This window comes from Manacus vitellinus, unplaced genomic scaffold (assembly GCF_001715985.3).
Source record: "Manacus vitellinus isolate BGI_N305 unplaced genomic scaffold, ASM171598v3 scaffold_2_pilon, whole genome shotgun sequence".
In the NCBI taxonomy this organism is placed as follows: Eukaryota; Metazoa; Chordata; class Aves; order Passeriformes; family Pipridae; genus Manacus; species Manacus vitellinus.
Window position 1 is genome coordinate 2,264,727 of NW_021940208.1, and position 13,662 is coordinate 2,278,388.

Genomic DNA, 13,662 nt, shown 5'->3' on the forward strand with positions numbered 1-13,662 from the left:
GTGGCCACTTGTGTCCAAGTCAACAGTAAGGTAACATTTGCAGCTAAATCAGCTCAGAGTTAAATAAGACAGGAGCTGAGACTGTTGCTTAAGCAGGTAGTAAACCTGCTTTCCATGCTTAAAGAGGAAAGACAACCTACACAATCTGAAAAGGCAGAATGCAATACCTGATACTGACAGAGAAGCCTGTAGCCATCAGCTACCTGTAACCATTTGATCTGTATTTGTCTGCTTGAGTTCATGCCATGTCTAGATTGCATTAACATGGACCTATCGTAATGAAGGCTAGCTAAAACAGAAGGGGGAAAGACTCTCCGATACCTTTGTTGAAAACACTCCTACTTCTACCTGCCCAAAGTCCCTGGGGTGAAGAAATACAGACACATTCTCATTGTACTCACAAATGTGAGTTTGAAGTCAAGAAAGGTTATGCTCTGACCAAGTGCAGTCTGAAAGTAGGTACTCTGAAATCATAGAATCATAGAATTGTTTCAGTTGGAAAGGACCTTTAAAGATCATCTAGTCCAACCCCTCTGCCGTGACGTGGTTCTAATAGAACCACCTTCCACTAAACCAGAGTTCTCAAAGCCCCATCCAACCTGGTCTTGAGCACTTCCAGGGATGGGCTAAACACACCCTCTCTGGACAAAAAAGAAAATATTTTCTTCCTAATATCTAATCTAAACCTGCTCTCTGCCAGTTTAAAGCCATTCTCCCTTGTCATGTCACTACATGCCTTTGCCAAAACTCTCTCTCCAGCTCTCATATAGCCTCTTTAGGTATTGCAAGGCTGCTAAAAGGTCTCCCCAGAGCCTTCTCTTCTCCAGACTGAACAACCCCAACCCTCCCAGCACAGAAATGGCTCTGAGGATCAGATCACACAGTAGACACACACGACGTGTGCATTTCTTCAGTGTATCTGTGAGGGAATTTGAGCTTCCAGACAGTGCAGCGTCATACACAGTTACAGCAGTCATCTCTCAGTGCACCTGGTGTATGTCACCGTGCCTAATCACGCAGCTTTTCTGATTAACTTTTCCATTTTTTTCTCTCTCTCTTTTATTTTCGAATGCAGATTTTACTTGCTCCTGATTGCTTTGGCCAGGTTTATCTGGATTTAAACACTTTGGATCCAGCCAGATAGCAAGACCGACTTTAACTGCCGGATACCAAGTACTCTCTTTCCTCAGAGAAAACCCCGCCACGCTTTAACTCGGAGGCAGCGGAGGGGCTCGTGGGACGCGGGGCTGTACGAGGTGTGTGAGGAGAGGTCCCCTTTTCCCGCCTACCACGTTCATCACTGCGATGACGCTCCACAGCTCCCGTCATGCCCCGCTCCGCCCCGCCCAGCACCGCCCATGTGATGTCGCGCGTTGCCCCATGGGAGCTGTAGTCTTTGGCGGCGGGGCTGGGGTGGAGCTGCCGCAGGGCCATTCCCCTCTCCCGGCCCCAAGCGCAGGGGACCGCGCCGTCCTTGTGCCTCCTGCCCGGCGCCTCGGCCGGCTCCTGCCCCGCGTCCGCAGAGGCAACTGCGGTGTAGAGCCTCCTGGCCAGGAGGCGGTTGCAATGCCCTCTGTTAATGTTGTCTCCTCAGAGACAAGCTGGGAGCTTAAAAGAAGCGTTATAAGTCTAGATTGTGCCTTGGCTGCAAGGATGTGGCATCTCGGGTAAAGATGAGGGTATCTTTTGCTCTGGCATTCAGCCGTCCTTCTACTGCCTTTCTCAAGGTCTATTGTATTTCCTATGTGAACAGGTTTCCATGATCCTGGGGTTGTGCCAGCCAGGTGGTCAACAGCCACTGCTTATTGACTTGGCAACCTCTTCTGCACCCTACTTTCCTCCTACGCACGTGGGGAGCGAAGGTATTCTGATCCTGTAGTCCCGGGTGGGATATGTGTTAAGTGCAGGTAGAACAAGACTGTTGTGTCTTTCTGGTAATATTTTTTGCAGTTGTTCTTCTGCTGTGTTTGACTTTTATCTGGCTCTTTGCTCTTTAGGTTAGTACGTTCCTCACTTTTCTGTTATGTGCCACTTTAGGTGTATTTCTGTAAAAGGAAGTTCACAGTGACAGCCAAAAATGAAAAACGCATTAATACTAATAAAGGTTTTGTTCTCTTTAGGTACAAGCAGCTCCCCAGCAAGTGGCTGAAGACAAATTTGTATTTGATTTACCCGACTATGAAAATATCAACCATGTAGTGGTCTTCATGCTGGGAACTATACCATTTCCAGAAGGAATGGGAGGATCTGTCTATTTTTGTTATCCAGACCAGAGTGGGATGGCAGTCTGGCAGCTGCTGGGGTTTGTCACCAATGAGAAGCCAAGTGCCATCTTCAAAATTTCTGGTCTGAAATCTGGTAAGACTGGTAGAACATAGCAATTGGTGAAACAGATGTGTTCCTGTATGCATAAGGGGTAAATGTGTGAAGGTGGGTTTGAACAGCAAGCTACTTGAAAAGGCAGCCTGCTCTGTGTTTTCAGATAGTTCTGAGCAGATGTACTGGAAGCAGCCTGTCAGCTTGATGGAAGTCTGTGTGTGTGTTAATGTTCCCAGTGAAATTTCTCACTCATCTTGTGTTGTACGTGGTGTTGATCTGGAAATTTCTCTGAGCAGGTTTGACGTGTGTTTTTGTGCTTCTGCATAAACAACCTGAGAAGAAATGATCCTGTAACTTCCCTAGCATGGTTTTCAGCCATTTGTCTAGAAATACCTGCAGCATTTTTTTTCACCTTCCGCTGCTAAGTGGTTGTGTTCTTTGTAGCTCAGACAGGTTTTGTAGGGAGTAGAGCCTGACAGTGATTTCGGACAGCTAGTGTTTCCCAATCAGGTGCAGTTGCAGTATATAATTATCCAATAGAGGGTGTCATCATTGGAAAGCAGCTTTGCAAATGTTTCAGTATTTTTAGTACAGACTTGAATCAGAGGATGCTGGTGCTACCTGAAGAAGGTGTGTGTATGTTTTCCTGAATTTACGGTGGGGTTGCTATGTACATTATAAAAATGACAACAGCTTCCAATGGCACATCTTTGTCATATTAAAGGGACAGATTTGTCAGTCAGGCAGTTTAAAGTGTTATGGTGATCAAGTAGTACACATCTTCTGTGGGCTTGAGTGTAGTCTGCAGCTGTAACTTGAATCTCTGTTTAATTAAGCACTGAGGTTCCTGTGATAAAATGTATTCATTCATAAGGTAGTAGGCCTTCTTTTGAATCAATCCTGGATGTGGCAGTGTGGTATCAGATCAGGGCTCTCAAGCTGCAGAGCAAAATGAATTCTGATCATACACATTCCTCAAAATCTGGGCTTTCGTCAGAAGAGAGAGCAACCATAGGAAAGTTTTGGGAGGACATGGTTTTGTATATCCCAAAGTTGTGTGGTTAGTGAAACAGCAAAGCATATCACTGGTGCTTTTGCCATATGTTTCTCGTGCTTGAAAGACTGTCAGACAGCTTTGGAGGAAAATGCATTTTTAGATGCTTTTTGCGTGATTAGCTTTAATTTCCAGGCAAGGGCTGCTCTCACAGAAGAATTCCGTGATGTAGTTGGATGCATTTGCAGGGCCTTAAGACAGTGCTGTGCTTAATCTCTGTGAAAGCTCTGCCATTCCAGTTGTTGTCTACAGCTTATCTCTGTCTGTGGGGTCAGTATAAGCTACATGGTCTAAGTGTCCGTGGCCATAAACAATTTTGTGATGGAGAAGACTACATGATTGTAGAAAGGGAGAGATATCCCAGAAAGGGATAACAGAGAGCTAGAATCATTGAGAGACATTATTAACACTTGAAATCTGCATTTTTTTGAGAGGAACGAAGCTGTGTCCCTGTTTACCAGCTCCCTCTGAAGCAGTGATTGTAGCAGAGTTTCTTGTTGTGGGATGAGTTTTGTTTGTTTGCACATAAAGAAGGGGCTTAGAAGTACTCCCTGCCTTGGAATTGTAAAATTGTTTGTTGTCTAGTTGTGCCTGAAGGCGTGGTAGAAATAGAGAACAAACTTTGGACTTGGATTTTGCACCCTTATGGAAGGTTGTTGACAAGTGGGATTAAAGTTACAGGACAGCCTTTTCCATTACAGACTTTGCTATGCATGCAATGAAGTGCGTGATGCTCTTCATGCTCTAATGTGATATCTGCATTTGAGGCCTACACATGAGTAAGGTTTTTGATGTGGCTGGGCTGAAAGGTAGCGAGGGCTCCCTATTTTGAATCAAGCAGTTGCTCTGCTGTGACAGAGGGTTTGACTGTGAAAACCTGAGCCTGTGTTTCAGTACCGATTAACAACGTGCTGTGTTCTCTGCATTTGTAAGGCATGGAATGCTAATCATGAGAGCCAAGCATCGAAAATGTGGAGTGTATTTCAGTTGTTGTAAGGATGGCAGTGGATGCTTTTATTTCACTGTTTTAGGCAGAAATCTTTCGAAGGAAGGGGTTCCACTGGAGTGCATGCCAAGTGACAGAGTGGATGTATTTTATTGTTTAGATCATGACTGTCTTTTTAAATTACATATTTAATAGAGCCTGTTATATGTTATATTTTTATTGTAAATGTCAGCTTCTGAGGTGAAGATATTACAAGATGTAAAACTAATACCAGCTCTCCTGTTTTGGGGATTTTTAATAATGAATTTGTGTGATATTTGGGTTCTGGTAGCTTTTCTCTTTTTTATAATATTTAAGTAGATTTTACCTTTATCAAGCAAGCATCTATCACTAGTAAAGGTTGAGATTGTACAGCAATGACATTTCTAAGAAGAGGTTCTAAATAGCATTTCAGGAGAATAACTCTTCTTACTGGCCTTGTGTTAAAGTAACATTTTAATAGCGAGTGTTTTACCCATAAATGTAGCACTGTATTGCAGTTGTAGGATCTGGAGTGAGGAGTAGCACTTGGCTTCAATTGAAAAGGATTCTGTGTTTGTGAATGTACTTAACATATGGTTTGGCTGTTGGCTTCTTTCTGGTAGTGCCTTGTGTCTCTGCATTAGAATGGTCAAGTTCCTGAGATCTTTGGTCTTGAGCTTCAGTTCAACTGATCTGGATGAGTTTTTGACCATGGAACTAAGTCAGATGGTGCTTTAGATTTCTGTTAGCCTTTCTTGCAGCTCAATATAGTGTTGACTGGTCTGTAGGACAGCCCTTGATTAGCTCTTGATTAGCTTTTCTTTCTCCTGCTAGTAAGGGACCAAAGACTGCTAATGGACCATCACCTGTGTTAAGAGGGTACTTGTCTGTTATGTTTGCACAAACTCAGGTGGAGTATTAGTGTTTGTGTACTAATAGCATTGTGGTCCCACAGACCTTTCTCCTGCATTTTCCTTTACAGGTGCTGACAGAAGAGTACATGATTTAAGTGACTAAGTGTCTGTCCTCGTTTGCAGATTTAAGTGATTCTGTCTGTCCTTGTTTGCAGAGACCTTGGCTGAAGCTGGGACTGAAAGTATGGGTTGAGAAAGGTCAGAAGTGAGGGCAGGGGTCTGGGATGATGCCTCTGTGAGTGGCAGGCAATTTGGGGGTGGTTTCCTGCCCAGTTCATTGTTTACTTTGTGGCACTTGCGAAGTCAGAGGTCTTTCTGTTCCACGGCTGTTTCTTTGACCTTTGCTTTTTTGGTGATTTTGAGGAGCTCAGGTGAGACCTGGGGCTGCCCAGCCCTCCCTGAGTCAGAGAGATCTTGAAGTAGTGTTCTCTACTTCTTCAGAGCACGAAAAGGTTCACAGAACCCTGTGTTTCAATGAGTGAATTAAACAATTGTGCAGCAGTGCTGCATGTTTCCTGTTTATCAGCAATTGCTACAATGTGAATGAAAGGCTTGGTTCCCATAGAGAAAGGTTCTGCTGCCTTTCAGATCGTATTTTCTCTTGAATCCATTTACTTCATAGGGAGCTTTCAAGTTATGTTTTTATGTTTTTTTTGAAATTTCCTTATGATCTGTTGTGGTTTTTAAATGTACCAGTCACACTGTTCCATCTGTTGTGCTTCTGTGTACTTGTGCCTGTGTGGTGTTTCTCTGTGTTTCTGAGATAGGGAGATTTCTCTGACAGGAGCTGAGGAATACCTTTTACAGAAGGAACACGGTGATTTAAGTTCCACAGTCTTTACATGTGTGCCAAATCTAACATGTGCTGTCCGTGGTGCTTTCAGGGAAGGGAAGTCAACATCCCTTTGGTGCCATGAACCTCCCACAGACGCCAACAGTGGCCCAGATTGGAATCTCAGTGGAACTGCTGGAGAACCTGGCCCAGCAGACTCCTGTTGCAAGTGCTGCTGTGTCATCAGTAGATTCATTCACAGAGGTAGCTTGGACATTCTGTTTTCAGAAATTCTCTGTACTATGGAAGTCTTAAGAATTGAGACTAATGGGGGGAGGAGAAGCTGCCGTGGGTGGCTGTAGGATTGAAACCAACCTAATCATTGTCAAGTCATTTGGCTGGAAGATTTAATATTTTGAAGTTACTTTTTCTTACACTGAAAAACTGCCTCCTGTAAAGGATTGGAATTTGCATGCTCAGTGTCATCAGGCCAATAGATTTATTTGTGTCAGTGTCACTCTGCTATAAAATTATTTATGATACTTCCTAAGAGGAGCAGCTATGACTAAATACATGTAAGAGACAGTGGATCTTTGGTCAGAATCAGAGAATACTCTGAGTTGGAAGGGACCCAGAAGGACCATTGAGTCCAGCTCTTAAGTGAGTGGCCCATACAGGGGATTGAACTCATGGCCTCGGTGTTATTACCACCAACTCTTAACCAACTGAGCTAATCTCAGGGTCATTTATAGGTGCTGAAACTCCAGTGCATAGACTTGCAGGGATGGTCAAAACTTACTAAAAGTCAAGGCAGAGCTGGACATAGACACAAATAGATATCCAAGTGTACCACTGACCCTTGAGAAATCCTTCTGATGTAGCTCTGCAGAACTACAGAATCATGCCCTCCCCCACAGAAAGATTTTTCTTTTTTCCAGTTCTTTCTCTGTGGATCAGGCCTTGCGCTACAACATGTGCCATTTTTTTACTCAGCCTGTTAGTTTGAACCTCTGGAAATCCACAACCAGCTCTGGCAGTTAGTTGACCGTCTAACAGCAGTTCAAGGCAAGCTAGACCTGCATGGTGGGTCATGATTTCCCTAACACTGACAGCTCTGGCATTATCTTTTAACATATCAGCAGTTGGTGAGGCTTTTCTTCAGGCCTTTTTTCCTTTCTCACTTTCCTTCCAGGTTGCTGAGGTAGACTGGTAATTGGAACAGTAATCCTGATACTGTAGCTGATGTTCTTTTGCAGTTTATATACATTATAGCTGCAAATAGGTGATGTCTCTTGGAGAAAATTACCATGACTAGGAGTTGACCAACAGCTATGTTTGTATAGTACAGTTAATTGAGCTTTTCTGGAGTTGTTAGGGGCATATGGCATCTAAATATTTCTGATTCACCAATTTGCATTAGAGCAGTAGTTAAGTCATGAAGTAATAATGTGACCACTTCAGGTCATTTGCAAGGGTGCTCATAGATTTTTCTGAAAACAGTATTTAAAGAAAAAAACCCACCTCATGATTGCATAACATTTTTACAAATGTTATTTTCAGTTAGGTAGATTTTTCTATTAAAAGTAGCATCTTAACTGAAATCATATATTGCCTTCAAGAAATGCACTTGACCCAAAGGTTTAAGTAATAGTTATTCCTATAGAGAAAATGCATGATGTCAAAGTTGAAGGAAACCTTTGAGGGAGTAGATTGTAGAGGAAGGGCATATATGACTGGGAGCATGTTTGTGAATGACTAATGGCTTTCATTTAATATTTAACATCATCTGTTTGAAACTGCTACATTATAGCAATAAAAGTATCTTTTTAAAGGCAAAATCATCTGTTGCTAACCTAAGTTAAGGAGTTGCTCTCCCACTACATTTCTAGTAAGTTTCATGAAGATTTATGATTGAATATGCCGGTTTTTAATTATGTGTAGTTATATATAAAAAGGTTGTTTGGAAAGTAGAACAAAACTATAGAGTTCTGCATGTGAGTGGGGTGAGACTGAGTGTTGGCTCCTGGGACATCATTTCTTCTGCTCCTTTTGTCAGAGCAGGTGGAGGGAAGCACAAGACTGTGCCTGTATTGACTCAGGTTCAGTTTTCCTGCATCATTTCACTGCATTCATTTTCTATGAAAATGGCCTGTTCTCCCATCAAAATGCATAGCTTTTTTTTTTTCTAATAAAAAGAATAGGGGAAATAAGGAAGTACTGTAAACTTGTGTATTTATAGACTGGCTGGGAATGTCCTACAACCTCAACCTCTGCATATGGGACTTGCTATTTCTTGGCCTCTCTTTCACTCTTGTTTCCTTATCCTACAGTTTAGGAGTGTCCTGTGTATCTTTTTCATGTTTTCCCCTGCAAGATTTTGTGGCGAAGGATGTCGGGATAGCAGTCCTTCTGTGGTGAATGCTGAAGGAAATTGCCCTGTCACTGGAGTCTGATGAGTTGTAACGAGAGAAACTGCAGAATTTTCAGCTGGTTTAACAACTAGTGTTGTGCTGGTAGCTGGAATGGCAGCACTGACCTGGTCTGCAGGTCTTCTGATGGTTTAATTTGGCAGAGAGGGACAGCTCTTGTCACTGCATCACTTCTTTTTCACAAACAGAAAATGTTCTTTCCCAGAGCTGTTTATCCAGTTGGATGAAATAGAGAAGGGAGAGGGCAAGCAGAGATACTGAAAATCGTTTATGGATACTGGATGTATCTGAGGGCAAGACTGAGAATTAAAATGCTTTGATCAATTTAAAATGGATGTCCCTGGATCTACTTTATCCACTGTCCAATTGTGTTTTAAATGACAATACTAATTTTACTTCATATAGGAATTATGTATCTGTTAAACATTTGCACAAAAGTTCAAAATGAAAAAAATAACTTCCTTAAAATGTCCTTTTTTTTATTTCAGTTCACTCAGAAGATGTTGGATAACTTCTATAACTTTGCTTCCTCGTTTGCTGTTACTCAGGCACAGATGACCCCAAATCCTTCTGAAGCTTTCATTCCGGCCAATGTAGTTCTGAAATGGTAATGGCAATGATCTGTAGTAGGCATTATTAAAACATCTGATTTCTAAGTGTTGAACTACTGTTCAATGCTGTTGAACACTGTTCAATACTATTGTTCAAACTACTGAACACTGCTGTTCAGTGAGATGAAGCAAAAATGTTTAAAAAGTGTTTGTTCTTGGTTATCTCTAGTATAGAGAGGTCCTGTCCACTGTTTTTATATTTAATTGTCAGCTTTTTTATTAGAAAAGTGCTATACAACCTATGAATTCTTTTTGCTTCTAGAAATGTTGCCCTTGATATATGTGGATTTGCACTCACTTATTGGTATTGCAAACGCTCTGGAGTTGTGGGAAGATGGAGCACACTGATACTTGTCAATTTGTGCTTACTTGTTATATTTAGTCTCTTCCTAGACGTAGCTGCAGCATAGGTGCATTATTTAAGAATATGTGAGCGATGGAGAAATCATGTTCCTAGTTGACCTGGTTCTGTCACCAAGACCCTTGAGTGTAAATACAAGTTTCTCTGAGAGTTGTTTTCCGAGGACTGGTTTAAGAAATAACTGTCTGGGAATATCCGGTGTAGTCTAGAGATAAATAGTGAACTGCAAGCAGTCCTTGAGGATGTCTGAAAATTTCCTTCCTATCAGTTTGGCTCTATTTAGCCTCTATAGTATTAACCTCATTTGATTTTACTAAAACGTTACCATATATAAAGTATGTGGAATTTAGAATTACTTGGCGAGGATGGAAAAGTAATGGGGACTCCATTGTCTCAAGGTTTCTGTTAGAACTGCAAGGCAAATGGATGCACAGCCTGAGTGTGGAATTGCCTTCCTTACCTGGGAGCAGGGTGCACAGCCTATGAGGAAGCAATCCGGAATTGCAGGCTGTGGTCTCTGTGCCAGCCTGCTCAAGTCTGTCAGGCACGTTAGCTCATCTCCACTGTCCTAGGAAATGAGAGGTGCTAAGCTGGCTCTGTGCATCCTAGATGAAGAAGCGCTGAAGGAGTAGTACAGGGACATCTGAACTGGATTCAGGAGGATTGGTGTTGCCTTGTTTTTCCCAGTATTACAGTGTATCCCTAAATGACATCATGTTTTCTTAGTTTGGTTTTACTGGGGTTTTTCTGTGAGATACCTGGCCTGATTATTAAGATGATGAGCAGCCTCAGATTCACACTTGTACCTGCCCCAACTTTGATTTCCTAGCCCAAAAAATATTATGCACAAAACAACTACTTTTAATTCATGGAATTGTAGAATTCTTTAGGTTGGAAAAGACCTCTAAGATCGAGTCCAAGCATTCACCTAATGCTGCCAAGTCCACCATTAAGCTACATCCGTAAGCCCACGTCTACATGTTTTTCTGCCACTGTCAGGGATGGTGACTCCACTATTTCTCTGGGCAACCTGTTCCAGTGCTTGACAACCCTTTCCGTGGAGAAATTTTTCCTAATATCCAATCTAAATTCACTTACAATTTTATTAAGCTTGAATGAGCCTCCTCTGGGATACTGCTTTAATGAAATACATCTTGTTAAATACACAAGTATATCTGTGAATATTCTTGATATGGAATTGGAAAGGAGGATTTGGGATTTACTAATTTGCTGATGTGGAATAGATGTATTTTATCGTGTTCTCTGCATAGACTGATTGTTTGTATCCTTAAAAAAAAAAACCACAACAATTTTATAAGCAGCAGCTGTTATTTTGGGGGTTTTTTTTGTTCTTTTTCTAGGTATGAGAACTTCCAGAGACGTCTGACACAGAACCCTCTCTTTTGGAAAACCTAAGCATAAATTCTGTCATTTGAAGTTCTTTCTGACCAGTGTTACCTGAAAGATGCATCAAGTAACTGAAGATTTTTTGGGTGGAGAGAGAACCAAACAATGATTAGTCTGAAAGACAAAGTTGGAACTTTTATATTACTCTTGAACAGTATTTAAAATTAAAATCAATGAAAATTACTTGTCTGCATGTTGGTTCATTTAATTGAAGTACTTGGCTGCAACAAATCAGTGTTCTATGTGCATGCATAGAAGTATTTTTTTGAAACTGCATTTGAAGTGGAAAAAATTACAAGATAAAAAATGGCAGCACTGTGTCATAATTGTGTGGTATTTTGGGGTGCTGGAAACAAAACAAATGCAGTTTTTCCTTCTTTACCTCATTCTGAAGGGTGATCATGCGACTGAGAATATGCTGATGGTTTTCCTGCTGGTACTTGCACTGTAAATGCTTTCACTTTGTGGACAGCCAATATTCCCGTCCCCAGCTCATATAAATGGTACAACAGTATTTCCCTCTTTGGCAGTAAGACACTACTGAGTTTGATCTCGGAGTACCTGTCCTTAACTTTTCTTATATGAAAGTTTAATGAAGAGGAATCTTCAGGAACCTTGGCTATTCTAGAAGAATTATTCCCACTAATTAGAGTGAAATCTTGTTTCCCTTTGAAACAGATGTGGAGTGTCTGATAATGCTGCTAGGAGTGGTTATTGGCCCCAAAGGCTGTCACATCTGCTCATAACTTCACAGGATTTTGGGCCGGTCATAGTAATTCTAAGGAGTGCAGTTTCAGCCCGTGAGATGTCTACAGCCAGATGTGCCCAGGTATCTCACAAGTGAGCTCCAGCTGGCCCTTTGGCTCACTAGACCTAGATTAGCTTGATCAGAAATACTGTTTTGAAGAATGTATCCTGCTTTTGTAAGTTACTTTCTGTAACTAAGGCCCATTCCCAAACCACTGGCATGAAAATAAAAGTTTATATTGGCTCCAGTGAGCGGAAACTGAAGCCTTTAAGGGTCCAGTCAGCCTTAGGTTGACAATTGTCCAGAGAATGGAAACGCCCCTTTGATGCTTTTGAGCCTGCTTGAGGATATGTCCTGAGTTCACACCTCAGCTGAAAATGGACTCTTCCCTTGCATAATAGCTGTGGAGCTCACCCCAGGGCCTCAAGGCAAAAAGGGCATGAGCTCAACCTGGGGGTCAGAAGAGGAGGAAAACAGAAGATTGATGAAACCCAGGAAAGATGTGTTAAGAACAACCTTTAGAAAGTAAAACTAATTCTATCCCAGGTAATTTACTGAACAAAGCTCAGGGTTGTTTCCCAAAAGCCATGTCACAGGCCCAAGCCCTGAAGAACTTGATCTCCTGCTCAACCAAAGGCTTTTTTAAAGACACATTTGTAGTTCATATGTTCATGGAGCAGCAGCAATGAGGGAAGTTAGCAGAGGCCCAAGCTGAACTCCCTACTCAGAATGGGTCATTAGGATCATTCTGTGTGACCTGTCAACTTCTGCTGTAGGGTACTCCTTGTTGCAGTTTTCTACAGCTCTCATTATCTGACACAGTTTGGTGAAGAACGAGCCATATAACCTACAGGTATATAAACCTAGGGGCCCTGTTTGGCTAGAGGCTGTCACCCTGAGCTGTAGTAACAAGCTACTTCTGTTCTGACCAAAACTGTATTCTGGTTATGCCATGATGCTGGTGGGATTGTTGTTTGGGCTTCATGAAGCCACAGCTAGACCATGTGGGTGGGATGACTAAGTCCAGCATGAGCTCTGTGACTGCTCTTGCCTCAGCTCCAGTCATCAAGGCTGTGAAAGCAAACACGTATTTATATGGATTTTGAATATTTCAACAGTGTGTATCAAGAACTTCTCCCACTGCTGTAGCCACTGCAGGTTGGGCAGTTGTCTGAGCTTACTGAATGTGGTACATGCTTGAGAATATCACTGGAAATTACTTTTCTTTCCTGCTGTGGCTGAGCTCACAGATCAGAAATTCATGGAGGGAAAGACTCCATCCCCCTTCCATATCAGAAAGGTGCCTTTCAAAACTGCTACAGAAGTAAGAAGTGATTAATTTCTACAGGTTGTAGGGATGGCCGAACTGCTTCTCAAGCACTTTTTCTTTCTCATCTGTGAGGCACATGATTATGGTGGGTTACTGCTGAATTCCACCAGTTATGTGAGATCCCATAGTGTGATCATGATGTAGGATGCTTGAGGAAAACAGGCATGCAGTTTATCTAAGAAAATTTATTGTAAGAAAACGCCAGGGTCTTGTAACAGCACGTTTTTATCATTTCTAGTTCTGCCTGATCAATTTGGCATTTGGTTTCAGCCTGCCAAACATCTTTCTGTGTGGATTCAGCATCCTCGTGAGGTAAGGTCAGAGACAGGCAGAGGAAAGGAGCAGCACCTGAAAGCCTGAAGAGGAATGGGCTCACGGACTCTCACTCCTGTGAGATCCCAGGGAAGGATCTGTTTCTATAGGTATGTAGCTCCCAACAATACTTATTACCTCAACACAGTGGTTTTAAAATGGGAGAAAAATATTATATAGAAGCATCACAGTGCCCAGAGAAAAAAATAAAGCAAGCAACAAAATGCATATATTGCTGCTGGTTTACACAGAACCAGATGTGAAATTTATGGCAAGTAGTCAAAATTCTAATTATGCTGAAGATTTTTTTTGTACTTTCTTTTTTTTTTTTTAAAAGTTGCTTCGTTTCTTTACTGCAACTGTTTTCCTGGCACACAGTGCCACGGTGACATTAAACATTCTGAGGTGAACCTGAATTTCTCTGCAGCACTTGCAGAA

General features: G+C 41.9%; 1 protein-coding gene across 1 annotated transcript; it reads left to right on the top strand.

Annotated features, from left to right (window-relative positions):
* The first annotated feature begins 1,651 nt into the window (after positions 1-1,651).
* HIKESHI (heat shock protein nuclear import factor hikeshi) lies at positions 1,652-11,017 on the top strand. Its single transcript, XM_018071293.1, has 6 exons — positions 1,652-1,667; positions 1,754-1,862; positions 2,121-2,358; positions 6,139-6,290; positions 8,944-9,062; positions 10,789-11,017. The coding sequence occupies exons 3-6, from the start codon at positions 2,208-2,210 to the stop codon at positions 10,841-10,843; spliced, it is 477 nt and encodes a 158-aa protein (XP_017926782.1). The 5' UTR covers positions 1,652-1,667; positions 1,754-1,862; positions 2,121-2,207; the 3' UTR covers positions 10,844-11,017.
* Positions 11,018-13,662: the final 2,645 nt, after the last annotated feature.

Bases quoted from the DNA above. Each gene is read 5' to 3' on its own strand.
- HIKESHI (XM_018071293.1), top strand. From the start codon at position 2,208: ATGCTGGGAACTATACCATTTCCAGAAGGAATGGGAGGATCTGTCTAT. The intron at 2,359-6,138 runs GTAAGACTGGTA...TGGTGCTTTCAG, and splicing joins AATTTCTGGTCTGAAATCTG to GGAAGGGAAGTCAACATCCC. The intron at 9,063-10,788 runs GTAATGGCAATG...TTCTTTTTCTAG, and splicing joins GCCAATGTAGTTCTGAAATG to GTATGAGAACTTCCAGAGAC.